A 27884-nucleotide genomic window follows, 5' to 3' on the forward strand; every position below is an offset into this window, starting at 1 on the left:
TATTGGTTGGAAACGAAACCAGTCCGCCGTTGTTAAAGCTCCGTGTAGCACAAACGAAATAATATTTGTTCCCGAGATAACTAAATCTTCGACATTGTTTTATTAAAGTTTTTTTGTTGTTGTTAAATAAATGGCAACATATTTAACTGTATAATTTTAATGAAGCAAACTATAATAAATAGTTACTGTGGACATATATAACTTTATTAGTCACTAATGCTCTTTCAGAGTGTGTCTGCTTTTAAGTTGAAGCATTGAGCGGGTTGATTTGTGTGCAAGCTTCTCCACACTTCCTTCAAACATGGAGGAAAGAGAGAGAGAAGTGATCAGTGAAGTCAGTCCGGTGTGTTGTGATCAAACGGCGAGTTTAACCTCCTGTAAGCAGCAGAACCCAGGCGGAGACGATGATCCTGCTACTGCTACTGCTGTGGACAAGAAACTGGACATTAGTTCCGATCAGTTTGACCCGCTGCTTGCCTTGTATTCTGCAGAGGTTCCTCTGCCTTATCCCAACGCCAGGTGCTTCAACAACCTCGCCGAGTATGAGAGCTTCATGAGAGGCGGCCGTGGAAGGGCGAAGCCTGAGAATGTGGAGAAAAAGATCCGCAAAGCCAAAAGAGGAGAAACGGATCCAGAGAGAATAGAGAGGCTGAAAAGCCTGATGGTGAAAAAGAGCGCGTGTGAAGAAGGAGAGGAGAGAAGAGTGAAGAGACACAAAGCTCCAAAAAATGTTCTCACGAGGATGCAGTGTATGTGTCTCAGTCTGAAACTGGAGCTTTGGATTAGCAAACAAACAAACAAACAAACACAACAAAACAGACAGGAGATTGTAAAACGCTTAACGTGGCTTAATAACACTCAAACAGCGAGCAGGGAAAACTGTTTTCTCTCACATTTCAGTCATAAACTCCATTACTGCTAAACCAGCAGCGGGATCCGAGGGGAAAGAGAAAAGTCTCTTCACTGTAAGTGTTTCCTCTCAGAGAAACCCGTTATAAAGAGAACACTTAGCGGGGCTTAATGCATTAAGACAGTGATATTAAAAGACCACATTTAGTATACAGCTTATTAATAAAGTATCCTGCGCAAAGTTTCACTGTAAGTGTTTTCTTTATAACTGGTATAACTTACAGTGAAGAGACTTTTCTCTTTCCCCTCGGATCCCGCTGCTGGTTTAGCAGTAATGGAGTTTATGACTGAAATGTGAGAGAAAACAGTTTTCCCTGCTCGCTGTTTGAGTGTTATTAAGCCTTTCTCATCTTCTCTCTCTCTCTCTCTCTCTGTGTGTGTGTGTGTCTGTGTGTCTGTGTGTGTGTGTGTGTGTGTAGTGCACGAGGGCAGTCCTTTAGCAGAGCTGAATCGCTGTGTTCAGCAGCGCCTCCGAGTCCGAGTGCACATTCGCTCGTTTAAGGGTCTGCGTGGAGTGTGCAGCGGCTTCGTGGTGGCTTTCGACAAATTCTGGAACCTGGTAACAACAAAACCATGAATATCTCACTTTAAACCTCACTACAGAGCTGGGACTCACACCTCAGCCATGCTGAGAGCATGCGAACCTGAGTTTCCCTGTGTTGTGCTGGAAATAATCTAGGCCTTCTTCTTCTTCTTCTCCTCCTCCTCCTCCTCCCTCTTCTTCTTCTTCTCCTCCATGTCCTCCTTCCCCTCCATCTCCTTCTTCTTCTTCTCCTCCTCCTCCTCCCTCTTCTTCTTCTCCTCCATGTCCTCCTTCCCCTCCATCTCCTTCTTCTTCTTCTTCTTCTCCTCCTCCTCCTCCCTCTTCTTCTTCTCCTCCTCCTCCTCCTCCTCCATGTCCTCCATGTCCTCCTTCCCCTTCTTCTTCTTCTTCTTCTTCTTCTTCTTCTCCTCCTCCATGTCCTCCTTCCCCTCCATCTCCTCCTCCTCCTCCTCCTCCTTCTCCTCCTCCTCCCTCTTCTTCTCCTCCTCCTCCTCCTCCTCCATGTCCTCCTCCTCCTTCTTCTTCTTCTTCTTCTTGAGCACACAGAAGCAGGCCAAAACCAGAGAAAAGTACTTTTTTGATAAACTGTTAACAGCTAACAGCAATTCAAAGATTTACTATTTTGAAAAATATTGTATGATAAAAGCTGATACTGCAGTTTGGGGTTTATTCTGGTGGATTTGTCATTCCGTCACTCCAGTCACTGTTATACTCCAGTCTTTTAGCCCACTGATCTGAGCTCGGACTCTTCATTTCTGTTGTCACTAGGCGATGGTGGACGTGGACGAAACCTACAGGGAGCCTTTACTCGGAGAGGCATTCTACCACGAAAAAGCACTGACTGTTACAAGGGTATGGCATGGCATCTTTCCACAGAGAAATATTTACCTGTGGCTGATAAATGTTTCTCTGTCCATTTTTATAATTGCTAAATATTCTGGCCAAATATTAACATAGTGGTTCCATGAGTGACTTTTAAAATACTGCTATCTTGTAAGATAAAGCTGCTTTTCTAAGCAATGGTGTGTGATAGAGTGCTGCAAATGGAGAGAAGGTGGGGATGATTTTAAATAAATAAAACCGAAAGCTGTGTCAGAATTCCTACAGCAGCCTCCGAGTGTGTGCACGTCCAGAAATGATGAACTGTGTGATATGATGATGTACATGGCTCTGCTATTCAGTGACAAGTCTGGTTGTTCAGTATGCAAATTTGCATCGGTAGCATCATTTCGAAATTCTTTAAATGGTCAGAATACAGGACAGTTTCATTTCCATTTTTCAGTTTAGCTTTTTTTCACAGTGGGTCCTGGGTTTGATCCTGAGCTCAGGTGATTGTGTGGAGTTTCTATACATCTCCCTGTGTGCGTGTGGGTTTCCTCTATGTTCTCTGGTTTCCTCCCAAAAACATGCCAGTAGGTAGATTGGCTAAGATAAATTTACCCTAGGTGTGAATGAGTGTGTGAGTGTGTGAGAGAGTGCATGGTGCCCTGCAGGGTGTATCCAGGCTGTATTACCACCTCACGCCCAGTGTTCCTGGGATAGACCCAGGATTTACCACAACTTTGATCAGGATAAATCAGTCACTGTAACTGAGTGAGTGTAAATTTAGTTAATTTTTTTCCAGTTTTGCATTTAAAAATAACACACCTATCACACACCATGACCTCTTTTGGGCCCCATCTGTTGTGACCAGAAATTGTGGGAAGAAAGTGACAGACTACTGACATCATTATCTGTTGAGGGCTGGGGAAATCTTCTGATCCCACTGTATCTGTTAACATCTTGTTTACAGCTGTTTCAGAAGTTGCAAGTTCAGGCTGCATCTGGGAAAGCAGCGGAGGCTGAGAGTTCAGAAGCAGCCGAGCCGAGTGCAGAACCACACCCTATCAGCACGAGCAGCACCGTGAGGATCCGAACATCCAGACAAGCAGCGGAGAGACTGGCACAGTCTGTGAAAAACCTGGCAGTGACCGGCACAGACACGTCTCATGTATCTGCTGCTGGTTCAGAGCAGAGACCGAAGGTGTCTAAGCCAAGAGTGGAGTACGGACGAGTGCGTACTCGTCACGTCAATCAGCTCTTTATCCGGGGAGAAAACGTTCTCCTTGTGAATATTCAGCAAGAATAGCAGCATTGTGTTAACTGATTATTGGAATAGGTACTGTTTCAGGTTCTAAGCACACGTTTAAGGACAGGCACTGAGTCTTCTTATTGTATCATATTGATATGAATATAATCCTACTTGTAGAAGTGGAGAAAATACAAATAAACCAAATTCATACTTGTTTGCAGTGATTTAAGTGCTCATCACATACTGATGTTTCACAGACATGTCCTCTAGGTGGTGGTGTGAGACCAATAAGACTAGCTCCATGCACGGCTGCCTGTGTGTCTGCTTATAATTATTTAATATTATTGACACCAATGCTGTTGGCTCACTATATTTAACATCTGCCAAAAGACAAGGCAAATCTCTAGTATGTCACTTATGTCTCTACCTCAATTATCTTTCAGATCCTTTTTTTTTTTTTTTTTTTTTAAACCTTTTAACAAAAAATTTAGTTTAACAATAATGTGATAAGAGCAATAGTGAGAAACTAAAAAGCTGTCTCTGAATCTTGAATTCGAGTCCCACCAGTACCCATTTTCATTTCATTTCCATTTCAGACTAACATAATTGTGAAAGAGGCAAAGAAACAGGAATGTCCTGCTAGTTTTATGGCTCTTTTTTGTGTCAGTTAGAAATGACACACCAGTCTCAGTGGAGCTCATAAAGCACAGCCTGAATAATTGAGCTTTTAAAGTTGGAAATTGAACATAGCACTCAGAGGCTGTTACTGTCCTGACGTTTTTGATTGTGATTACTCTTTATGCATACACAAGCCATAAATACACTACTTACTCCAGCCCATGGAACTTTTAAAATCCCATTTTCCCTTGATTTCTAATTTTAATCTAAACATGTCTTGGCAAAAAAATTGCAAATGCATACATGCAAAGTGCATTTTAGTCTATTAGGGGAGCCATTATGCTTTATGTTCGGTCCTGCTTCGCTAAGGCACTGAAGTATTTCACGTTAAATGTTGAAAGATTATGTCTGTATTGTTTTTTTTTCAGCTTGATGAAATTGCAATATTTTCCACATTCAGTCTGTACATTTGAATCAAACAAGAGCTCACAGATGATATAGAGATTTTGTAGCTTAAACTCTAACAATGCACTTACCCAGAGTTTCCATACAGTCCAATTTTACAGCAAATCTCCCAGGACATTTTTTTTTTCCCTCCAGATGTTTGTACTTGACATGGACCATTTAATTAGAGGGTTCAGAGTGATCTCAGCATGCTACAGCTGGAAGTAAAGGAGTAAAATGAACCTGATGAGCATTACATCCTGGTGTCACAAAGCTTCCTAGCAAACTATTCATAGCTTTTCTGCCCAGCCATTTTACAATTGCTTATTCCTCAGTGGCTCTGTTTTGTGCATATTCATGATCTGGCCAGTTGGCCCTGGCTGTGGGAACACACATGTGGCCAGATGGAGGCTCTCCTGCGCTAGCCACCACAAGTCAAAGCCATGCACAGCATCTTCAGTATTTATTAATATTACAGCTAAACACAATCATGGCCCAATGTCTCAATTTCAGTGCACTTTATAACTTCATAAAAAAATAAAAAAAAAAAAACACAGTTTTGATAGAGCAAGACTAAGAGTGCAAAAGTTAACCACAAAAATTAAAAATACATTCTGTCATTTGCCAAGTGAATGAATCTCTGCTGATCTCACACCAGTGACATTCACTCAAGACCATTTCAATAAATTTGCTGGCAAAGGTTAAAAAAATAAATGGAATGTTACAGCAGTATAGTTTGATCATGGAATTATGGTTACATCTTAATTACAGAAAAAAAACCAACAGTGTTGCATTTATGTTACAGCTTTGAGCCTTGTAGTGAAAAGATTAAGTAGAAAAAAACAAACCACAACTTCAAAATCCACATGAAAATCAACTCTTTAATCTCTCACATAAAAGACCATGGGTACAATCAAATCAGTGTATGGATGTGAGGACATACACTTAGAAGAAGGGATGTTTTGTTGGTTGAGTTTTGCATAAAAAGTATAGTGTTTTTCAGTAAAGATCCATAGCCCCTATACATGATACCCCAATCTTACACATACTCTAACAGACTATAAAAAAAAAAGACATGTCAATCCCTTGGAAAAAAGAGAAGAGAGAAGGCAGAATTTGGTCATTGTGTGTGTGTGCGTGTGCTGCTTCTGAACAGGAGGGAAGGCTTCAGTTCGAGTCCCTGCTCCTGACAAAACAGAGATAGTCTTAAAGATACAACATTCCACTCGGTGAGCAGAACAGCACAGTGAACCTCACTCATCTCAGTATACAGCCTCAACCCAACTCGCTCATTATCACTTGCATAACGAACAGACTTAATCCTATCAGGTTCAGAAAACATAAAACAAACAAAAAAAAAAACATTTTAATCATTCACACTAGCCATGCAGTGAAAATGAGGGAATAAACAGATAAAAAAAAATAAATCGTGCATACATATATGCTCAGATGTCTACAGTACTGTCATAAATACTGTAATCTCATATCGTCTTAAGAAATTTTCAAGAGAAAAAGGTATAGGCAACAGGTTGATAGGCACTGTGTATGTAAGGACATTGAATGACCAAAGCCTCTGTGTGTGACTGATGTACATTCACAGAAAAATGCAAAACAGATCATATTTCTATAAAAATATATTCCCATTCCAAAGGCCACAGCGGTTGCTCTTAACATGATTCTCACTTGCTCCGGCTTGCTATAGTTCTGCACTGATTCACATAATTTGAAACATCTCATTATTAATATTTCATTTAATAATCTCATATTTAAATAACTTATGTCCATTTTCAATAATATTTACAAGGTTATGTATAAGAGAATGGAAAGGACAGGGAATAACTTCAGATCAGACAAATCGAACAATCCTCAGTAAGGACATAAAGGAGTGAGAATAGTATTTGCGGCCAGTCAATGTCATTACATTTATATATACGTGATCCTGAAGATTCTTTCAAAATTTAAAGCAATGTTAAGTGGAAGTGCAATCACATATTTCTCTGTTATACAAAGCCAAACCACTGTCCATGTGGCTCCTGGGCCAGACTGATTAAATTCACCCTTTTACACATCAGTATTGTGTAAGGAACAATAGAAATCTGGGCGGCCATAATCGACATCTTTCAAGTACTCTTTGTTTGCAGCTCTTTAAAAAATCCTTCATGCTCCTCCCTTCCAGAAAGATTGTCCTAGCGTACAGCCTCCATCTCTCCTATTCATTTGCCAAAGTTGGCAAAGTCAGCAAAGGCATCGTGCTTCTGTTGTGCCATGGCAGAGCTCATACTCATGACTGGCACGGACATTCCCATCCCCATGCCAACAGCTCCTGGCATTCCCATGTTCATGTTCATTCCCATCATGCCCTGATTGAGTGGCATGCCTCCCATAGGAGTTACGCCCACAGCACCGCCTCCCATGGCAGGTGGCATGCCCATGTTTCCCATCATGGGGTTAGTTGGGGGTCGCACAGGGGCAGAGCTGGGCTGCATGCCAAGATTCATGCCAGCAAAACCCTGTGTCATCATGTTGACGGGGACTTGAACTCCTGAAGAACAAAAAAGAAGAAATAAGTGTCTTAAAGAACTCATCTTCAATGTGGAAAATAAGTCGTTTTTAAAAATACTTAAGAGATCCATACTTCTACTGCAACTAAATGTCAAGTTTTAAGCAGGTAATATAACATACCTAAGGTTGTGATACAGCTATCATATGCTTCAACCAATAACATGTACACAGTATTTATCTCTGGTTCCACTTTTCTCTGATTTAAATAGGCATTATAAAAGCATGATGTATTTAAGGCTTTCAGAAGGATCACAGTACAGAATCAGCACTGGCAAAGGTGCTCAGCTGCCTATTGCTGGTGTTTCAGTTTTATTACTGGCATCATTTAGCATTACTGATGTTGACTATTTAGCATTACTGATGATATTTTAATAGGTCAGGATAAGAAATGAAAACAATTGCTAGACTGATGATTATTAATAACATTTCTGATATTGTATGTATGGTTTGAGTCAGTACTACAAATCAAATCAGACAACTGATCAAAGTCATTACGTTACAGATCTACGTTCAACAAATTAACATATCAATATAAAAGCCAACATTTTAAGCATGTGTGGTTACAGGTTTTTTTTTTTTTTTTTTTTTTTTTAAATGGATTGTACCCTGGCTATCAGAGCCAGATATTTTGTCTGGTGGTGTGTTTGTGCAGTGCTGAGTCATTACCATGCTGCTGCATCATGTTGAGTGTGGGCTGAGTTGGTCTGGGAGGCTGCATGCCAGGACCCAGGTAGTCCAGACTGATGTTGACATTGGAATCAGACCAAGTGGATGGCATGGAGGTCTTCTTGGCTTCTTGCTTTTGTACAGACTGCTGAGGCATCAGTGGAGTCCCCATACTCTGCAGAGGCTGACCCAACAGAGGGAAAACAACAGAGGTTCAATTACCAAGGACGACCACCGCACCGCACCCCACATAACAGCAGACATGTTCTATTCCACTCGTCTCATTCACCTACACTAGTGCTGATTTTTTACAAGATAAATACAATAGTTCGTTATGGTTAGGGACATAATTTTTTTTGCTTTTAAATCACTTGCATCTGGAATTAAGGGATTTATTTACTTTAAGGCAATAATAATAATAATAAAAAAAGTCCAAAATAAGGGTCGGTGTGAAAAATTCTAGAGATTGCAGCAAAATCTCTTGAGGTTATCAGGTTTCTTGACAGTTATTAGACTATAACAATGATGACTAAGAAGCTTTGCTTTATTGTTTGCATGTGTGGGGGTTTACTTTTTTCTTTAGCCAAACAAATGTTGCCATTTTAAAGTAGGTCAGGTTTTTAGCATGCAAATATCATCTTTACATGAGGCTTTTGTTTCAGTTTAATGATTTTCTGACTCAAACTTGTTCTTCCTCATTCTGCTAGTCTCTGTGATGGGTGTCCCAGGGGGCAGGGGTTGGTGGATAATGTGAAGGGGGTGGGTGGAAATTGTACCAGTGCTGTATGTTAACCCTCCTTTGTCTTGCTTTCATGTTCCTCTGCTCTCAAAACTGCCTGCTCAAAATCTCAACCAGTATTGTCTCTCCTTGGGTAAATCTTGTTTAGTGAGCTTTTCCACTCTAAACATGCTGTATTAAATATGTTATAGATGGGGGTTCAGATGTTTTACTCAATATACTCTATATAGCCTAATGTGTTTTATATGCAAAATGTGAAGGAGGGAATGTAAATCAAGAACTACATTACAACTGCTGATTTTAATATAAAATAAGTTATAACTGCATATTTAAAAAAAACTTACTAATCAAACCAAGAATAACTGTCAGGCCAAGTTATATCTATAAATGAACATTCTAAAAGAACAGAAAAGAACATTCTACTTAGAGGCTATTAACATGTTAACAAAGAATCTTCTCCATCACAAAAGTCTGCATTAGTACAGATGTGCTCTAGCTTTTTATTCAGTGGGTTAAGGAAAAAAAAAAAGTTTGTGGTTACAAGCTGAAAAATTCACTGTCAACACCAAATTTATGAATTTGTGAAAGATGAAAAGATGAAAAAGACCAGTCAACTCCAAGACATGACCATGACGCAATAAATGGAGGTTACACACACCTGAGACTTGGATATGGGCATGCCCGGGCTTTGAGTGCAGGTCATAGAGAAGTTTATGCTTTGGGAAGCACTGATGTTGGTGCTGACAGAAGGACCCATGAGGTCAAAGAGGTCAGCAGAGGGCACTGCTGAGGCAGGAGCAGGTGCAAACAGGTCTGTTGCTGCAGGATTCACAGGCGGAGGGGCTGGCTGCACATCTGAAAACGCGTTCCAGTCCCCAAAGTCTGCGTTACCACTAGATGCTGGGGCTAAGTGGGGAAAAAAGGCTTTAATGAACAGCTTGTAAGTAGGAACTCAAATCACATGCTATGTTAGGCATGTAGATAAACGATTCAAGTATGGTTTTATTTTTTAATTTTCTTACATGTTTTATTATAATACTGCATGAAACGCCTTCACAAAACTGTGAAAATCAGGCACCTCCTAGAATACTTGCAAGGAGTCTAGGACACGTAAAAAGCAAAGGTAAATAGCCACCCCAATCAGTATCTGCAGACAGATCTTCATAATCCTAGGCATCACATGAGCATCGGATTTAGTCCAGCTCATTCCCCTTTCTCCCAAGCAGACAGCGGGAGATGTTTTGCCCAACGCGGGTTGAAATGTGTCTGTCCTCATTAGCTTTAGCACAGAGCTCAACCATATGGCTTGCCCTCCTTTTCCTTTTCAATATTTAAGAGCTTTATGCTCTTTGGTTTTCATAAAAAGGCAGATGATGACAACAGGCGATGGCCCCATTGCAAATACCAACAGCCTTCTGTTACGTTTGCGTCACTTGCTCGAAATAGCTGGAGTACAAAAATGTGTGTATTGGGAGGGGGTAAAGTTTTTTCTTCTATTGATAATTACAATTCAAACTATTTTAATCAATGAATACTTAAGGTCATGGAAGTAATGAATATTTATGTTAAACATCTTATAGGCCATAGGTTTAAATATACACCCACCAGTTACTTTATTAGGAACACCTGTACACCTGCTCATTTATGCAGTTATCCAATCAGCCAATCATGTGGCACCAGTACAGAGCATAAAACCATGCAGATACAGGTCAAGAGCTTCAGGTAATGTTCACATCAAACATCAGACTGGGGAAAAGTGTGATCACTGTGACTTTGATTGTGGCATGGTTGTTGGTACCAGATGGGCTGGTTTCAGTATTTCAGAAACTACTGATCTCCTGGGGATTTCATACAGAATGTCTCTAGAATGTACAAAGAATGGCGTGAAAAACAAAAAAGCATCCTGTGAGTGGAAGGTCAGCTTGCAGGCTGAAACACCTTGCTGATGAGAGAGATCAGAGGAGAATGATCAGACTGGTCTGAGCTGACAGGAAGTCTATAGTAACTCAAATAAACACTCAAAGCACTCGACCGTGGTGAGCAGAAAAGCATCTCAGAACGCACAACACATCAAACCTTGAGGTGGAAGACCACATCAGGTTCCACTCCTATCAGCCAAGAACAGGAATCTGAGCCTATCATGGACACAGACTCACCCAAACTGGACAGCTGAAAACTAGAAAAATACCAGGTAGATCAGATTTTTTTTTTCCAATCTTCAAATGTCCTGTTCCAATGACCCTGTGTCCATGATAGCCTCAGATTCCTGTTCTTGGCTGATAGGATTGGAACCCGATGTGGTCTTCTGTTGTTGTAGCCCATCCACCACAAGGTCGATGTTTTGTGCATGCTGAGATGCTTTTCTGCTCACCACAACTGCCAAGAGTAATTAAATGAGTTACTATATCATTCCTGGCAGCTCAAACCAATCTGGCCATTTTCCTTTGACCTCTCTTATCAACAAGATGTTTCCACCGACAGAACTGTCGCTCACTCAGTGTTTTTTGTTTTTCACACAATTCTTTGTAAATTCTAGAGACTGTTGTGTGTGAAAATTCCAGGAGATCATCAGTTTCTGATACTCAAACCAGCCCATCTGGCACCAACAACCATGCCACAATCAAAGTCACAGATATCACACTTTTTCTTCAGGCTGATGTTTGATGTGAACATTAACTGAAGCTCTTGACCTGTATCTGCAGGATTTTTTTTATTGTGCTGCTGCGACATGATTGGCTGATTAGATAACTGCATGAATGTGCAGGAGTACAGGTGTTCCTAATAAAGCGGATGGTAAGTGTAGACGGCATTAATTCCTATAACTTTAAATTTTTTTTTTTGCTTTTTATAACATGTTTAGAATCTGTTTCTACAACGTCACATGGCTTCCTTTGCTGAATGGGTTGTTGCAATGACATCAGTGACACCAGTGCTATTCTTAAACTTTCTGATATAGTATTAGTGATTATAGTATAGTATTTACACATACCAGCTGCTGATGGAAGACTGGCTGAAGCTGCAGGTGAGGAGAAATCTGCAAAGCCTCCAAACAGGTCTGAGCTTGAACCTAGAGAGGTGGGAAAGAAAAAGAAAGAAAATGGAAAGAAAGATTTTTCAGGTATAATTGATTTTAAAACAAAGTCTGTTTTCTTGTGTTAAAGCCTGAAATCTGAAAGATACATGGCAGACCTCCTTCCAACTTTAATAAGACACTTCAAATCCAACACTGTCCCCACCCAGTACCCGCCTTCTCAAACACTGTCCCCACCCAGTACCCGCCTTCTCAAACACTGTCCCCACCCAGTACCCGCCTTCTCAAACACTGTTCCCACACAGTACCCGCCTTCCCAAACACTGTCCCCACACAGTACCCGCCTTCCCAAACACTGTCCCCACCCAGTACCCGCCTTCTCAAACACTGTCCCCACCCAGTACCCGCCTTCCCAAACACTGTCCCCACCCAGTACCCGCCTTCCCAAACACTGTCCCCACCCAGTACCCGCCTTCTCAAACACTGTCCCCACCCAGTACCCGCCTTCTCAAACACTGTCCCCACCCAGTACCCGCCTTCTCAAACACTGTCCCCACCCAGTACCCGCCTTCTCAAACACTGTCCCCACCCAGTACCCGCCTTCCCAAACACTGTCCCCACCCAGTACCCGCCTTCCCAAACACTGTCCCCACCCAGTACCCGCCTTCCCAAACACTGTCCCCACCCAGTACCCGCCTTCCCAAACACTGTCCCCACCCAGTACCCGCCTTCCCAAACACTGTCCCCACCCAGTACCCGCCTTCTCAAACACTGTCCCCACCCAGTACCCGCCTTCCCAAACACTGTCCCCACACAGTACCCGCCTTCTCAAACACTGTCCCCACACAGTACCCGCCTTCTCAAACACTGTCCCCACACAGTACCAGCCTTCTCAAACACTGTCCCCACACAGTACCCGCCTTCTCAAACACTGTCCCCACACAGTACCCGCCTTCTCAAACACTGTCCCCACACAGTACCCGCCTTCTCAAACACTGTCCCCACCCAGTACCCGCCTTCTCAAACACTGTCCCCACCCAGTACCCGCCTTCTCAAACACTGTCCCCACCCAGTACCCGCCTTCTCAAACACTGTCCCCACACAGTACCCGCCTTCTCAAACACTGTCCCCACCCAGTACCCGCCTTCTCAAACCACTGTCCCCACCCAGTACCCGCCTTCTCAAACACTGTCCCCACCCAGTACCCGCCTTCTCAAACACTGTCCCCACCCAGTACCCGCCTTCTCAAACACTGTCCCCACCAAGTACCCGCCTTCTCAAACACTGTCCCCACACAGTACCCGCCTTCTCAAACACTATCCCCACCAAGTATGAGCCTTCTCAAACACTGTCCCCACCCAGTACCCGCCTTCTCAAAACACTGTCCCCACCCAGTACCAGCCTTCCCAAACACTGTGTCTGACTAATTTCTTGGTGCATTCAAGGTACATAATTTTACTTTGTGGTATGAAAATTTGTCATGTCAATTCTCTTTCAGCCAGACAGAAGATAGATGACCTCTACTCTTATAGCATAACATTTTATCAATGTTTTCATAAAACAACATATAAGTGCTGTGACAACCAACCTCATTTATTTCTGTGCACTATTTTGCATTAGGTTAGTAAGTATAACTTGCAAGTGTCCTGACCATTACTTCATTGTGAACATATGTTCCAATGTGGTCCATGTGTATATGATCACAGTTTGTTAATCCAATGGGAATATTTACTCCTATGCTCAATGGCACCTTTACAAAGTTTTACTGATTTTTAATAAAGGTGTGAATGCACACTGCTGCAGTATGACTAAAGCCTGAAATGTAGTTATGTACTGTTTATATAATGGGTATATTATCAAAAATATTACTTAAGTGAAAATAATGTGCTTTGTGCAACTGTCAACCATGACTCCAGTGAAAAAACTCAACACTGATTAATAAAAAAGCATGCCGGATGTGACGCTGCATGATGTATTTAATATGTCTGGTGTAAAATGGGCCTCACTGACCAACACGTCAGTCATTTCACTATCATTACCACAGTGTTAGCATCCGTTTTATTATTAACAATATAGACCATTCAAGCCAGTCTAAACACATTAAATAAACTATATGAGAGTGTCGATCTGACAAGAAAACATTTTGAACATTTACGCATAATTTCTAGCAGAGATATCTACCACAAAGTCACCACACATACTGTGAGGCACGGGGGTAGCTACAAGAGGCTTCACTTCAGCTGGGACAGGGTCTCTAGACAAGGTAGATGGGATTATGATTAGCTTGCAATGTCAAGATATTTTGAGACAACACCTACTGGCCTCTGCCAGAAAGCTTAAGATGAATGTGCCTCACAGCCTGAGGATACCTGGTTCAAACCTGAGCTGAGGGTTACTGTTTGTGTGGATGTTTTCCCTGTGTCCTCAAGGGTTTCCTCCACGTTACCTCCCAAAAAACATATAGTAGGTGGCTTGGCTACCCTAAATTGCCCCTACGTGTGAATGATTATTCAAACTGCAATGGACTGGCATCCCATGATCAGGGTCTATTCCTGGGATAGGCTTCAGATTCGCCCTATGAATTCCTAATAATTATCCATAAATATATATATATATAAATATATTTATATATTTATATATATATATATATATATATATATATATATATATATATATATATATATATATATATATATATATATATATAAATACATTTATATATATATATATATATATATACACACATAAATACATTCATGTAACTATGAGACTGTTTCACTTTGCTCTATGAATACCCTCAGAGGAAAAAAAAGACTGGCTGTTGGCTTGTTTTCTCCCCACACAAACTGTCCCTGTTTCTTGTTGGATTTAGTGGAATGTGGTTAGAAAACTGATGCTGAGAAACAGAAGCAGCTGTTTGACTGATGTATATTAGGAAAGTGGAGAAGGAGACAGAAAGAAATAGGAACAACACATCTGCTCAGCACTCCACCTCCACAAGGGACCACTCTAACATCTGGTCCTGGCAACTAACTGCTCCAATGGACAGGGGCTACAGGAGAGCCCATCTGGTGCACTTTGTGTACGCGCATACACACACACACACACATTCTTCAGGCCTTCAAAACCACAAGGCCATGTAATGACACTGTTATTCATCTTGCTCCTCAAGCATCCTTGCTTCACTTCAGCAATGGATCAGAACTACCTGAACACAATCTACTCAATAACTCACACCACCCAACTCATCAAATTAGTTATTTTAACTGAGGCTGAATGTAATATGATTTAAGGTACATGAACTATGAATGTGAGACTTAATTCTAGCATTATTTTTCACTGGGAACTGCTGTTTAATTTACATCCTTCCCACTAATATATTTCTTACTGAAATATATTAAATACATTAATGTATGTGTGATATAACCTGTGGAAGCTGGCTTCATGGGTGTGGCATCTGCCATAAACAAGTCCACCAGACCACCACTGGACTGACTTGTACCTGAGACAGTTGGCTGCTGCAAGAAAAAGAGGCATAATTAAACAAAATCCACAGCAATCACTATATGCCATTAAACAATTAATGGGTGTAACTTTATATTCAATTACATTCATTGTTTCAAGCTTCTCAGAGTAGCGTGTTTATCCATGTTTATTATTTGCTTTTATTATTTAACAGTATGTTTCCATGATTCCTGACTTCACACGAACTATTCCATATTACGAACGTTATAGTAATTAACAATTATAAAGGGCTACACTTAAAGAAATTCTTCAAGCTTTATTACCTTGGTGGCATTTGTGTTTGTGGCAGGCACATCTCCAGTGTAATGGGCAGCTGCCCCCAGGTCTATGGTTTTTGATGGAGTGGCTCCTTTCTTTCGCGTGGCAGTAGTCTCGGTGGCCTGAACGATCTGAACACTTTTGGTTGTCACTGTCTCCTCTTCATCTTTGAATTCAGTCCTGCCTGACTGCCTGTTTCGGAAATCTCTGTTTCTGTCCTCCTCTGTCTCACTTGAAGAAGAAAAAAAAAGTACAGTTGAAAGTGTTTGCATACATGCCACTGTAACCAAATCACAATACAACTGCATCTGGTGACAACAAATAGATAGACACAAAGGTAAAAGGACTTCATAAGAAATGTTTCCATTTAGACATTTGTATGAAAATGCAAACTGTAGTTTGAAAATGCAAATTAAATTGTAGTTGACTGCTGCTATGCAAACATTCTGAAGAGCATGCAGCAAAATTATGCCCACCAAAAAAAAAAAAAAAAAAAAAAAAAAAATAATCAACACACCAGACACTATCCCACTATCCCAGTGCTGTGTAATCAAAAGCCAACTCTATAAGAAAATTCCATGTTTCAATGTTTCAACTGAGCTCAAGGTTCCTTCCACAGTTTATGACAGTTTAAGACACCTAATCCAACTCATGAAGGCCTTAACATTTACCTCATGAGCTGGATCGTGTGTCTTGGGAGCAGGACAATCTTGATGGGACGTCCATGACTGAAGCTTAGAATTCCTGCTATAGTGCTTCTTATCTTAGGTTGTTTTGGTCAGTTCTGTTCTGCTTGTGTGTTAGAATAGAAGATAAATGCCACCACCTGAGGCACTGACCTGAATCTGTCTGGCGAGTCATCTCTGTCTTTCCTGCGGAACGTGTTTATAGTGTCGTTAATTGTGCTGCCAATCTTGTCACTGATCTCTCCCAGTTTCTCACTAAACGGGAAAGCGCCCTTATTGCTCTCCCAGTCATCATCCCACTTGGAGCGTGACTCGTACCTGTCGCCAGCTTGATCAGACAGAAAAGGAGAAGATTAATATATTAACAGCCATTTCAAAGACAGACTATAAACCAGATTGCAAAACGTACAGAGAAAACTTGTTTTACCCTTCTGTACAGTAATAGCTGAATCATTTAAGACTGACTATAAACACTTGGGTAATCCTATCACTATTTTGTGATAGTGAACCACTATCCACCTCATCCTTCATAAGCTAGTTCATTTGTATTATAAAGTGGATAGTTTGGGTTCTGAAATCTGATTGGCTATGCCATTTCAAAGATGTTCGATGTGAGACCAGTGCAGCCAGATTAACTGAAGATCTTGGTCGGTATTTGCAAGATTTGCATGAAAATCACATGAATGAGCAGGTGAACAGGTGTTCCTAATAAAATGAGTATATATAAAAATAATTTGGACTTAAATGCTACTGTGGTAGGAACAGAATCAACAGAAAAGGGCAGAGCACTTCATATGTCCATACACACTGGAATTCCTTTTTGCTTGGCTTCTCAAACATATACAATGTAAAAACACACTGGAAAACTCCTAATTATACTTAGACACAAACACAAATACTCATAAAAATAATATCTATAATAAATAAAATATATTAACATATTTATTAATATATATTAATATTTTATTAATAAATAAAATATATTAATCAATATTACAGTTCCTGTATATTGTGCAAATATACAAAAAGATTGTCGTCAACAGTAGTTTAACATTCATGTTTTACAGTGGGATAAAATGTGTAATGTGCAGTGGGAGAAAATATTATTGGCTTTGACTGGTTTGGTATTTTTCATGCTTTGTTGTCTCTTTAGTGGTACTGGCCATCACAGCTGGAATCATTAGATCACACACTCACCCAAAATTAAATGTTATTTAATTACACTGAAACAACTGAACGGTATTCAGATTAAATAAATTTAAATATTTATAAGGAGGGTTACAGAAACATGTAGCCTGATGGATAGGTTCATATTTAAAAATTAAAATTTAAAAGGGACATTAAATAGGTAACATCCAAATGTATGCTCTCAAGTGGTAAGAACAATGAGTCCTACTGACTATCAAATGAGTTCACTCATCTGGCAAAATGAACCCCCTGGGAGGAGGAGAGATTCAGAGAAGAAAGAAGACAGAGAACCACCATGGAATCACACATGATAAACAACTCCCCAGTCATAGCACATCCAACTACGTGCGAGTCCCTGCTGAGCATTAGGATGAGAGCGAGTGACTGAGTATGAATGAGAGAGAGAGAACGGAGGAAATCATTTCTGAGAGCAGGACTCACCGTATCTGAAGTCCCCCATGCTATCAGAGGACACGCCAATATATTTGTCCCTGTTTTTCTTGGCCTTCTTCCTCTCTTCTCTCAGCCTGTCATCGTCTTGCACAAACTCCACCATCTCTTTTACCTTCTGCCGCACGTTGATGCCTTGGTCCTTCCCATTCTCATCTGCAAAAACGACCTCTTGCTGACTTTAATCTCTTTAAGACCGTGCCTCCTGCTGTGCAAACCGCTATCTATGCATAGCAACAATCTGATGTATGAAAGCATCATGAGGCAGAAATCAAAACATGTTTCACCACCAAATTGTCAAAAGGAGCTAGTTTTGCACTTGGCCTAAAACTGAAATTACCCCACATCATGTTGTGCTGAGACTTGGGTAACTATGCTGATTGGTTAGGAAGGCGAGCAGGTTTGGGTTGTGGGTAAGTTTCAGTCTCTTCATAATCTTTATCGATATCAGTGCAACCATGAGGCCACTGTATGACTTAAACAGAGCTGGCATCTGTAATACACGGAATGTTTATTAAATAATATACAGAATGTAAATGTGTGGACTTGTGACAGCTGTATATTAGTAAAATATTAAAGCAGCAGAAATTTCATGGAAAAACACTTTCATTTAAAAAGGCAGTTTGCAATTGAGGTTGCAGAGTTGGTGCATCGATAAAGTGAAGATCCTTAAAATGTTTTGACAAACCCACGACTGGTTTGTGTGCATCTAGCATTCTTTTGATTATGTAATCTTGTTGCGCCATCTTTCTAGAAATGTTCGCATAATAGATCCTGATGGAAATGCACAATAATTCTTCAAATGATTTTAAATGTAATAATTCTTAAAGCGTTTGTTGGAAACACACCAGGTGAGGTAATAGTGAGAAACATGCTCTAGCACAGTGAACTAATGCTGCTGACTCACCTATAAAGTGATAGCTCTCAATGGAGCGCAGGTCATACAGGTGCTCTCGTGTGCTGGTGACCACCCGCTCAGATCCGTTTCGCACCAGGTAACCCAGCAGCAGTAACGACTGGGGGAGGGAGGAAGAAAAAAGAAAAAAAGAAAAAAAAAAAAAAAAAAAACAGTATGGTTCCGTGAAAAAGACCAAAAAAGCACAAACAATTTTGTGATTGATGAAAATATTTTGTATTAATATATGCAGATGAAAAACAACTAAAAACAGAGAGTGTTTTTTCCCCCAATGTAAGAGGTGACATTTGTCTGCAAAATCATAGACAGGACTAAAATGATCAGACCCCTGTAGAGCTCACGTAGGTTTTTGAGCTAGAATTTTCTCAGATGAGGAAAAAGAAAACGATGACAATGCCAATCCAAATGGTATGATTGGACTACCCAAGACTATATGTAAAACTAATCCCATCCAAATAAAGGAACAGTGATATAACCTCATGTCCATATTCATCATTATGCTGAAGAACATGCAATCATAACATTTACCTTGTAAACTCTCCGCCAGTTTTTCTTGTTGTCCTTCAGCATTCGGTACCACAGCATGTTCATTACCTCTGGAAACTGCTCATACATGAATGTAGCTCTACGCATATAGAGAGACTGCAGTGAAGCACTGAGCTAATTCAAGAACAGTGCAGATAAAATAAAGCAGCAGCAGATCACTATAACCATCAAAATACACTATATTGCCAAAGGTTTGTGGCCACCTGACCTGTAATTGTTGTACACCCCAATATAGATTTAGTGCCCCTTTACTGGTTTAATAACCTCCACTCTTCTGGGAAGGCTTTCCACTAGATTTTGGAACGGTGCTGAGGGGATTTGCTCATTCAGCCACAAGAACATTAGTGAGGTTGGGCACTGAGGTATGACGGGCGATCAGCCTTCCAGTTTAACAAAACAGTAGGGTTGAGGTTAGGGCTCTTTGCAGGCCACTCAGTTCTTCCAAAACAATCTTGGCAAACCATGTTTTATGGAGCTCGCTTTGTGCACAGGGGCACTGTCATGCTGGAACATGTTTGGGCCCCTTAGTTCCAGTGAAGGGAAACTGTAATGCTACAGAAGACATTCTACACAATTCTCTGCTTCCAAATTTGTGGCAATAGTTTGGGAAAGAACCACATATGGGTGTGATGATCATGTGTCCACAAACTTTTGGCCATATAGTGTACCTCTTACTTACTTGGCTATTTCTCCCATTAGCTGGCCAGAGGGTCCCCATGGGTCGTCGTTTGTGGCCTCTCGAACCTTAGATTCAGTTTCTGAATAGTTCATAACAACATTGGTTCTGTAAAAGAAAACAACATAAACCAGCAAAAGTTTAATCATTAGCTAATTATGAGTTACTGAAGAACAAATTGAAACAGGAGAGTGCTATTAGAGCAATTGGCTCTAACTAGTAACTCACTGCTTTAACTTCTGACTAGGAAAAAAACAAAGCAAATGCCCCCTCAACTTGGAAGTCCTTCTCTTAAAGGCAGGAAGATACCCTCAACCCCCAAGCATATAACATCATGTCAGTAAAGGTGTTCACATGGTGAAGTACCACTTCTGTATTTCAGATGAGATTATGGTAGTACTTGCTTTAGATCAGTCAAAACATAACCCTAAAACACTCACTATACAGTTCAGGGTTTTGAGAAGATAAATCCATCATGAACTTTTCCTAGCTTGTTCCTACCAAAAGACAAGCTTTCATGGTTTTAACCCCACTTTGTTGGAAATATGGTTGAAAATGGCATAATATTGCAGCCATAGCTCAGATTCTACAGCTCAAACAACTTCAAATAACCTGCAATAACACAAGACACGGCACAGCACATGGTACAGTGCATATGATGTGTCCAACTAGAGTAAATGTGCTGAGTTTGATTACCTTTTCCAATTTCTCAAGACTGTAAGAGGCCATTAAACAGAATTTTAAAATTTTGCCTAGAGTAATGTCTCATTGCTACGTAGCTTAATCTGAGATTTCTTCCCCATGAGCCACATAAAATCTTCTTGAATGGCTTCCTATTCACTATATTTGCACTGTACATATAACAATGGAGATGAATACCCTACCAACTTCCCTCACAATTACCACAGAAAACCGTTTGAGATCCAGCCACAAAAAAGGTACGATTGTGCTTGTTCATATCTGTGTTTTTTAAATCATCTGGCAAGGTTTGCAATCAAATGTCTCTGTCTTTTCACTAAAGATTCAAGTACTGGCTCATTTCGCTGGGTTTGGGAGCATGGGCAGTCATTCAGTGAAAGTTTACTCCTCTTTATTTTCACTAACAATGAAGTATGACAACAGTAATGGATTGTCACTGCACCAGCAATGGCTTGTGACCAGAAATGTTGGTGGAGTAGGACAACATTATTAATGACATAGCCGCAAACATAATTAAGTCGAGAGGTTATCACACTCGACTTATGCTATAGGCTATTATCTAGTGAATTTTTAGAATAACCCTTTAATAGGAGATTAAGAGTCAAAAACAAAAGAGTCATCCAGCAAACAGTCTAGCAGCTCATTTTGAGCGGCTTTTGTACTTTTGTTCAACTGTATTGGATACAGCAGGTGTGTTTGCAATCACTATTGTCACTCAGAAGCGCTAATATCATTAACCAGGGTTAACAGGTTTAAGCCAAATTTCCAGTCCAACTAGATCTCAAAGTCCACACAAAAATACCTGAAACTAGCCCCAAGATTCCAGCAGTGGAAAAGGGAGAAGGAGGTTCTTCTTCTCAGCCTTTGTGTGAGAAACAAGGTCACCGTGGTGCACACGCATTTTTGATGTACTGATATTATCCACTTGATAATCCCCGCTCCTTTTCCCAATCTTTGCAATATATTTTACAACAGAATTGGTTCTGTATATAATAGACACACAGCAATCTCACTTTTGGTGGCCGTGTAGTATTCTCAAACTATCCCAACTTGGCATACAAATGGCCAACTGTCCTATTCACTTCATAGAGCAAGCATGGGACAGTGATTCATACTCCAATTGGCCTCTATTAGCGTTCCCATTTCAGATAATAACAATAATAATAATAATAAAAATAATAATAATAATAATAACAACAACTCTACCAAGCTAAAAGGGGCAGTGAGCGAGTGTCCCACGATTGCGTAAAACAGGGTCCTCAATCTTAGCTGCAAAAGACCTTATTCCACTTGCAGATATGATTGAAGACCCCTGGCTTAACCTTTAAAAAGGCGACCAAATCAATGGAACATGGGCTTATTGGCTTGTCGGTCAAAGAGCAACATTTAAAAAAAAATAAAAATAATAATTACTGGTCACTCAAAAGAGGTACTTAGTATTTCACAAGAATTTTAAACTGTATGGAGTTGTGAATGAGCACGTCATGAAGATTGACATTTGGCTGCTATATATTTTATATATATTATATTTTATTTATTTTTATTATATTTTATTTATATTTAATATATATATATATATATATATATATATATATATATATATATATATATATATATATATATATATATATATATATATATATATACACACATACACACACACACACACATACATACACACATACACACACACACACATGATGGGGTTCTACCCTAGCTGCCATTTGTTTTTGTTTTAAACAAACACACAGTGTCTTGTGCTTACTTTAACTCTATGAGAGAGAAACAGAGCAGCGCTATGCACATTTAACAGTTTTTAAAACTAAAAAGCTTTCGAATTTCAGGTAATATTTTACTACTTGTTTCTACCAGGTAACTACTCAATAACCTCCAGAGAAACTCTTCCTATTTTCATAGGTATATTGATGCAATGGGAAAGCGGCACACACACTCTGCCAGCAAACGGATAGTCCTGGGTTTGTATTTGCCGTGGTGAAGCGGTGGAGAAAGAGTATAACCGAAACCAACGAGGTGAGAAGAGAATCTGATAGACCTGGTAAAGCTTCTCCTTTCCTAAGAATTATCAAGGTCAGTTACACCGAAATTGGTGGCTAACTAGTTATCTTGAATCAGATATTAAAAACATTGCACACGAACACCTCAACACCTCGTTCTTCAGATTTGCAACTGCACAGTCCTCCCCACCACACCCTGTTCTTCCTGCTGGGTTTACTTGTGGGAAACAGAAATACTATCTAAACATCAGGCAATTACGCTGCTAACCAGCAACGCTACAGCTTTTAAGTGGGTATGTATTCACATAGCTTATTAAAGGGGCAGGTCCATGAATTCCTTAGCATAGGTTGTTATCTGAAACCTGTTAAGCACTGAAGCACCATGAATGACACAAAACAGGCAGTCTGGTTCTGCAACAGGTACGAGCTGAAAAATTAGGTGGGGCTGCAGAAAATTCAGAGCAAACAGGTTCACTGAATGTGTGAATCAAAAGAACATCCCATGAAAAGCTCTAGCACTCTGTACAATCTATGGCTTTTGACAACAATCTACTTTGTTTTAGGAGACAAAGTAACAAAGACCAAACCATGGCTTCTCTAGAGCAAAAAGCTAAAATATAATTATATATAAAATTACACCCCCCCTGCTGCATAGTGTAAACTGATGTCACTGAGAAGTCTGCAGGATGCTGATGAGCATTGAGCAAACAATTTTTCTTCCTTTTTTTTTTTTTTTTTAAAACCACAAGCATCAAGTCCAGGGAAATCACAAATTTAGCTTAAACAACCAACAAAAATAAACATTTTTATGTGTAAATAGGTAAATAGGCTAATGCAGGCCACTGCTTAAAATGACTATTTTCAAAAGAATTTTTTTTTTTTTTAATTTAGGCTATTTTCTGCTGGCTTTGCTCTTTCAACAACCCAGATCTGTTACACTGATATACACTGCTGCATTTTCTTTATTTCCTGCTGATAGTGGCTTTCGTGAGACGTGTCAACTTCCCTACTGTCAAGACTCATAATGTAACTGCTGTTTACTCAATACATACATTCTCAAAGAGCTTCCTGTAATGCTCCAACTCAGAAATAAAAATCTTTTTTCTGCTAGACTTTACCACATATTAAAACTAAAGTTAATTCTCCTTCACTTGAACATGTATATATTCAAACGGAGTTGTTCTGGCCAAGAAGCAGCATGCTGTAAGTCACACTGCAGGGAATAGGTCAGGAGAAGACTTTTAAGAAAACAAAATTAAATTCCTTCAGTTTTCTAAACTGACACGAGCACAAACTAAATGACAGATAGAGATAAAGTCTGAGGTTTTACTTTTTCTACAAATCTAACAACTGTCCTATATAGTAATATATATAAATAGAAACATAATTCTTTTTTTTCTTTACTATACAAACACACAATTTGCTTTTATTCAGTTCATAATCACCTGCATTTTCCAAATAACTACTTGCAAAATCAGAAAATTAGTGCCATTAAGTGCTTCAAAAATAAATAAAAATGAACTGATGCTTGATGACTGATGTAAAGCTGGGCCCACATGCAGGTCCCTGCCTGAGACCTAAAAATAAACGCATACATCATTGCAAGGCAGCTACAGGAATTTGCAGTTTAACATTTTACTTTAGTTCAATTGTAAAGCACATTCAGAGAAATAGCTACAAATGCTTGAAAGTTTATTGCTATATAGTCCAGATGTTTGCAAGCCTGACCTAATTATTTGGTTGTTTGCTACTCTAACACACCGAATCCAACTAATCAAACAATTAACATTCCCTTCTCATTTCAAGTCAAGTCAGGTGGAGTTTATTGTCATTTCAGCCATATACAAGTACATAGTGAAACGAAACAACGTTTCTCCAGGAACAAGGTGCTACATAAGAAACACAGAACACCACAGAACTACAAGGGACTACATAAGTTATACAATAAGTATAATTATTATACACAAGTGCAAACATGTGCAGACAGCACAAAACAGTACAAGACAGTACAACGACTACTGGGACAGACAAAGAGCATAGTAAGTCCCAGTGCAGCGTGTATGTGGGTGTATTAGTGCAGGTTCTGGTTCTGCAACAGGTATTTATTCTGATTGATTCTGGTCAGGTTTGCAGTGGATGTGGAGCCTATCCTGGGAACGCTAGGTGTGAGGTGGGAACACTGCCTTATTTGTGTAGTCAATTCATCTATGGGCATGTATTTGGGAGGTGGGCAGAAATCCACCTGGCAGAGTCACGGTCAGAGTCCAAGTCAGAGAGTCACGGCCAGGGCGAGGGACAGAGTCACGGCCAGGGCGAGGGACAGAGTCACGGCCAGGGCGAGGGACAGAGTCACGGCCAGGGCGAGGGACAGAGTCACGGCCAGGGCGAGGGACAGAGTCACGGCCAGGGCGAGGGTGTAGTACACACGCCACTGTGTAGTATGTGTAGTTCACACGGCACTGTATAGTACACATGCCCACTGTGTAGTATGTGTAGTACACACGTCACTGTGTAGTACACACGCCCACTGTGTAGTAGGTGTAGTACACACGCCACTGTAGTATGTGTAGTACACACGCCACTGTGTAGTATGTGTACTACACACGCCACTGTAGTATGTGTAGTACACACGCCACTGTGTAGTACACACGCCCACTGTGTAGTAGGTGTAGTACACACGCCACTGTAGTATGTGTACTACACACGCCACTGTAGTATGTGTAGTACACACGCCACTGTAGTATGTGTACTACACACGCCACTGTAGTATGTGTAGTACACACGCCACTGTGTAGTACACACGCCCACTGTGTAGTAGGTGTGGTACACACGCCACTGTAGTATGTGTAGTACACACGCCACTGTAGTATGTGTACTACACACGCCACTGTAGTATGTGTAGTACACACGCCACTGTGCAGTACACACACGCCAAATGAAAAGTTTACGACTGTAAGGCTGTAAATAACTTCTCCCCCAGATAAGACTATACAGTTCTTCAGAATTAGACGCTATAAACAATAAGGTCATATTCATTTCCGTTTACTGTAAGTAGCGAGAACAGGAGCGTGTGTTGTATTCACATGTTTAAGGAAGCAAGTTCGAAAGTAGGCCATGTTCACAGGCCACTTTTTCCACACAGGCTCCTGTATAATGTTCATAAATGATACACACACTTCACGTGTATAACTAACGTTAACAGTCAGAACTCTTCAGATCAAGAAAAAGTGTCCGTGAACTTGTAAAAGAACAAAACAACCTAGATACAGATAGTAACTTGCCTCTTAACGTGTTGGACAACATCACGGTGTTAGAAACTCAGTGACTATTCAAACCTGGCTTAAAAAATAGGATAGGGATACAGAAGATTCCGTTTACATGCACCACCCGAGACAAACCCTGTGCCAAACAGGTTCCATGTAATCAATCAACAGCCGACTTGAATAACCTTGTAATCCTGATAAACATTAGCACTGTCATATTAGCACTGCTAAGTTAGCTGAACTTGTGTTAGCACGCTACAGCTGTTCAGCTCATTGGCAACATGTTGATTTCTGAGCTCTTCATGTCTAATCGGTCCAGTAATCCCATTCAAAACTCGGAATTAGCGCCAAATTCTCTGCATTTGCTTGTTAGAGGCACCTTAGCGTCGATACTTCCTAGCTAATGCTAGCTACTTAGCGAGTGTATGGAAGTGGTTGAGGTGTAAAGTGAACCTTTTTTTTTTAATGAAAAACAATTAAACCGGGACATAAGACCTGGCCTCGAGTAATGTCATTAACAAGCCAGAGCCAGCTTCCCACTTGGGTTAACTAGCTCAATAGCTATGCAGCTAAACTAGCCACTAGCCACTGAGGTCAATAAACTTGCCGCTGTAGTTAGCGAGCTAACGCTAACTAGCCTGCTACTATCAAAAAGTGCGACGTGACGTCAGGGAATGAGTACGTGTCTCTTTTCGAACAGGTACAACTACGGAGCCTCGAAAGAACAGCGGAATAGCGTCGAAAATAAAAAATAATACTTACGCTTTGTCAACCAGCTCTCTAACTTTCCACATATTCAGCATCTTGACTCAGTGGATTAAGGCTTTCCGTCGCGGTAACACGTCTTCCAGCCCTTTTAATCCTGTAGTTGCGAAAGTCCAGCTGTCGCGAAACCAAAACCTTCAACTCTCCAAACTAGTTTCAGGCTGCGCGAGTGGCAGGGGGCCGGCCCGGTTACCACGGTGATGCGCCTGCTACGTCACTTGCGTACGCTGCGTAAAGTACGGGAGCAGCTCCTCATGCATGCTGAATGAGATGGTCTGACACCAGAGAGTTTGACCCAATAAATGTACCGCATATTATAAGGTACAGGTTTAGAAATGCAACAGGAAACTTAATTCATCTTATTCGACCATATTTTAGATTTGATTTCGCTGTCGAATAGCAGAATTCTGCCAACTTACATGCAGGGGCGGATTTAGTGATTTGGGGGCCCTGGGCAAAACATAGGAATGGGGCCCTATTCAACTGCACAGATTTACCACTATTACCCTTGAGCTTCCTTTCTTTGCTGTGATAACAGCAATATGAATCATTTCAGGCTTTTACATCAATATTAAAATTTTAACTGTTCTTTATTTACCATTAATAATTATATATATTTGTGAATATGCATTTTTAGGGGGCCCTTGGCTTCCGGGGACCCAGGGCGGTTGCCTGCCTTTGCCTAGTGCTTACATATATATAAATATGATGATAATGGAATAAACTAACACTGAGCTGCTCCAACAGTGATGAATGAGGATTAAAATCCATTAATCAACTGCACCAAAGTTTAAACAGTAAAAATAAAAATGAATAAGTAATGCTTTTTATTCTGTTTTTAGCTTTACAGTAATTGAAATAAATTTCAATCAGATATTCATTTAGATTTGGATAAAAGCTAGACCTGGGGTAATTCTGGTTGTCTACCATGATAGATTCACTAAAACATGTTTTTGAGGAGCGCTTCTGCAAACTATCTTACTTATGCTGCTATTTTGAAAATGTACCACCTAAGCTGCAAGATTCAACATCATTCCTGACTGCAGTTCAAATCTGAGTTGAACTGAATGTAAAAATAAAACCAATTATTCAACTGTTAGTTCTGGTCCACTAATCTGATTGGTGAGCGGCATTCCAAGAGTGCCTATATTTCCTATAACCGCACTGGGATGTTTCACTGTGTGTATCACTCCGCTCATCTGTGTTCTCTACATCCTAGTTCGGAACAGTTACTACAGTAGTGCTAGTGACATCATCATCAGAGGACATGGCAAATTATACTTTTCAGGAATATGACCTTTGACTTAAATTAT

General features: G+C 40.3%; 2 protein-coding genes across 3 annotated transcripts; one reads left to right on the top strand and one right to left on the bottom strand.

The window, feature by feature from the left end:
- Positions 1-61: 61 nt before the first annotated feature.
- Positions 62-3738, top strand: lsm11 (LSM11, U7 small nuclear RNA associated). The gene is made up of 4 exons (XM_034306176.2): positions 62-749; positions 1329-1468; positions 2222-2305; positions 3246-3738. Exons 1-4 carry the CDS (start codon positions 302-304, stop codon positions 3579-3581), a joined length of 1008 nt encoding a protein of 335 aa, XP_034162067.1. The 5' UTR covers positions 62-301; the 3' UTR covers positions 3582-3738.
- A 1709-nt stretch (positions 3739-5447) lies between these two features.
- Positions 5448-26745, bottom strand: clint1a (clathrin interactor 1a). 2 transcript variants are annotated; one of them, XM_026917935.3, is made up of 12 exons: positions 26569-26745; positions 19833-19937; positions 19136-19232; positions 18599-18707; positions 17683-17847; positions 16207-16381; positions 15373-15598; positions 15012-15099; positions 11543-11620; positions 9212-9459; positions 7815-7998; positions 5448-7128 (listed from the first exon to the last, which is right to left on the bottom strand). In XM_026917935.3, exons 1-12 carry the CDS (start codon positions 26607-26609, stop codon positions 6800-6802), a joined length of 1845 nt encoding a protein of 614 aa, XP_026773736.3. In that variant the 5' UTR covers positions 26610-26745; the 3' UTR covers positions 5448-6799. The 2 variants fall into 2 exon arrangements, with proteins under 2 accessions (XP_026773736.3, XP_026773735.3); XM_026917934.3 differs by having other exon boundaries at positions 15012-15102; positions 26569-26744.
- Between the last annotated feature and the right edge of the window lie 1139 nt (positions 26746-27884).

Source organism: Pangasianodon hypophthalmus, chromosome 7 (genome assembly GCF_027358585.1).
Source record: "Pangasianodon hypophthalmus isolate fPanHyp1 chromosome 7, fPanHyp1.pri, whole genome shotgun sequence".
NCBI lineage: Eukaryota > Metazoa > Chordata > Actinopteri > Siluriformes > Pangasiidae > Pangasianodon > Pangasianodon hypophthalmus.

What these genes read in the sequence shown, in the direction of transcription:
- clint1a (XM_026917934.3), bottom strand. Translation starts at nt 26,609, where the DNA reads ATGCTGAATATGTGGAAAGTTAGAGAGCTGGTTGACAAAGC. An exon ending in GACTCGCCAGACAGATTCAG is followed by an intron (nt 15,599 to 16,206) that starts GTCAGTGCCTCA and finishes TTCTTCTTCAAG; the next exon opens with TGAGACAGAGGAGGACAGAA. An exon ending in CAAACACAAATGCCACCAAG is followed by an intron (nt 15,103 to 15,372) that starts GTAATAAAGCTT and finishes TTTTTCTTGCAG; the next exon opens with CAGCCAACTGTCTCAGGTAC.
- lsm11 (XM_034306176.2), top strand. Translation starts at nt 302, where the DNA reads ATGGAGGAAAGAGAGAGAGAAGTGATCAGTGAAGTCAGTCCGGTGTGT. An exon ending in TGTTCTCACGAGGATGCAGT is followed by an intron (nt 750 to 1,328) that starts GTATGTGTCTCA and finishes GTGTGTGTGTAG; the next exon opens with TGCACGAGGGCAGTCCTTTA. An exon ending in AAGCACTGACTGTTACAAGG is followed by an intron (nt 2,306 to 3,245) that starts GTATGGCATGGC and finishes TCTTGTTTACAG; the next exon opens with CTGTTTCAGAAGTTGCAAGT.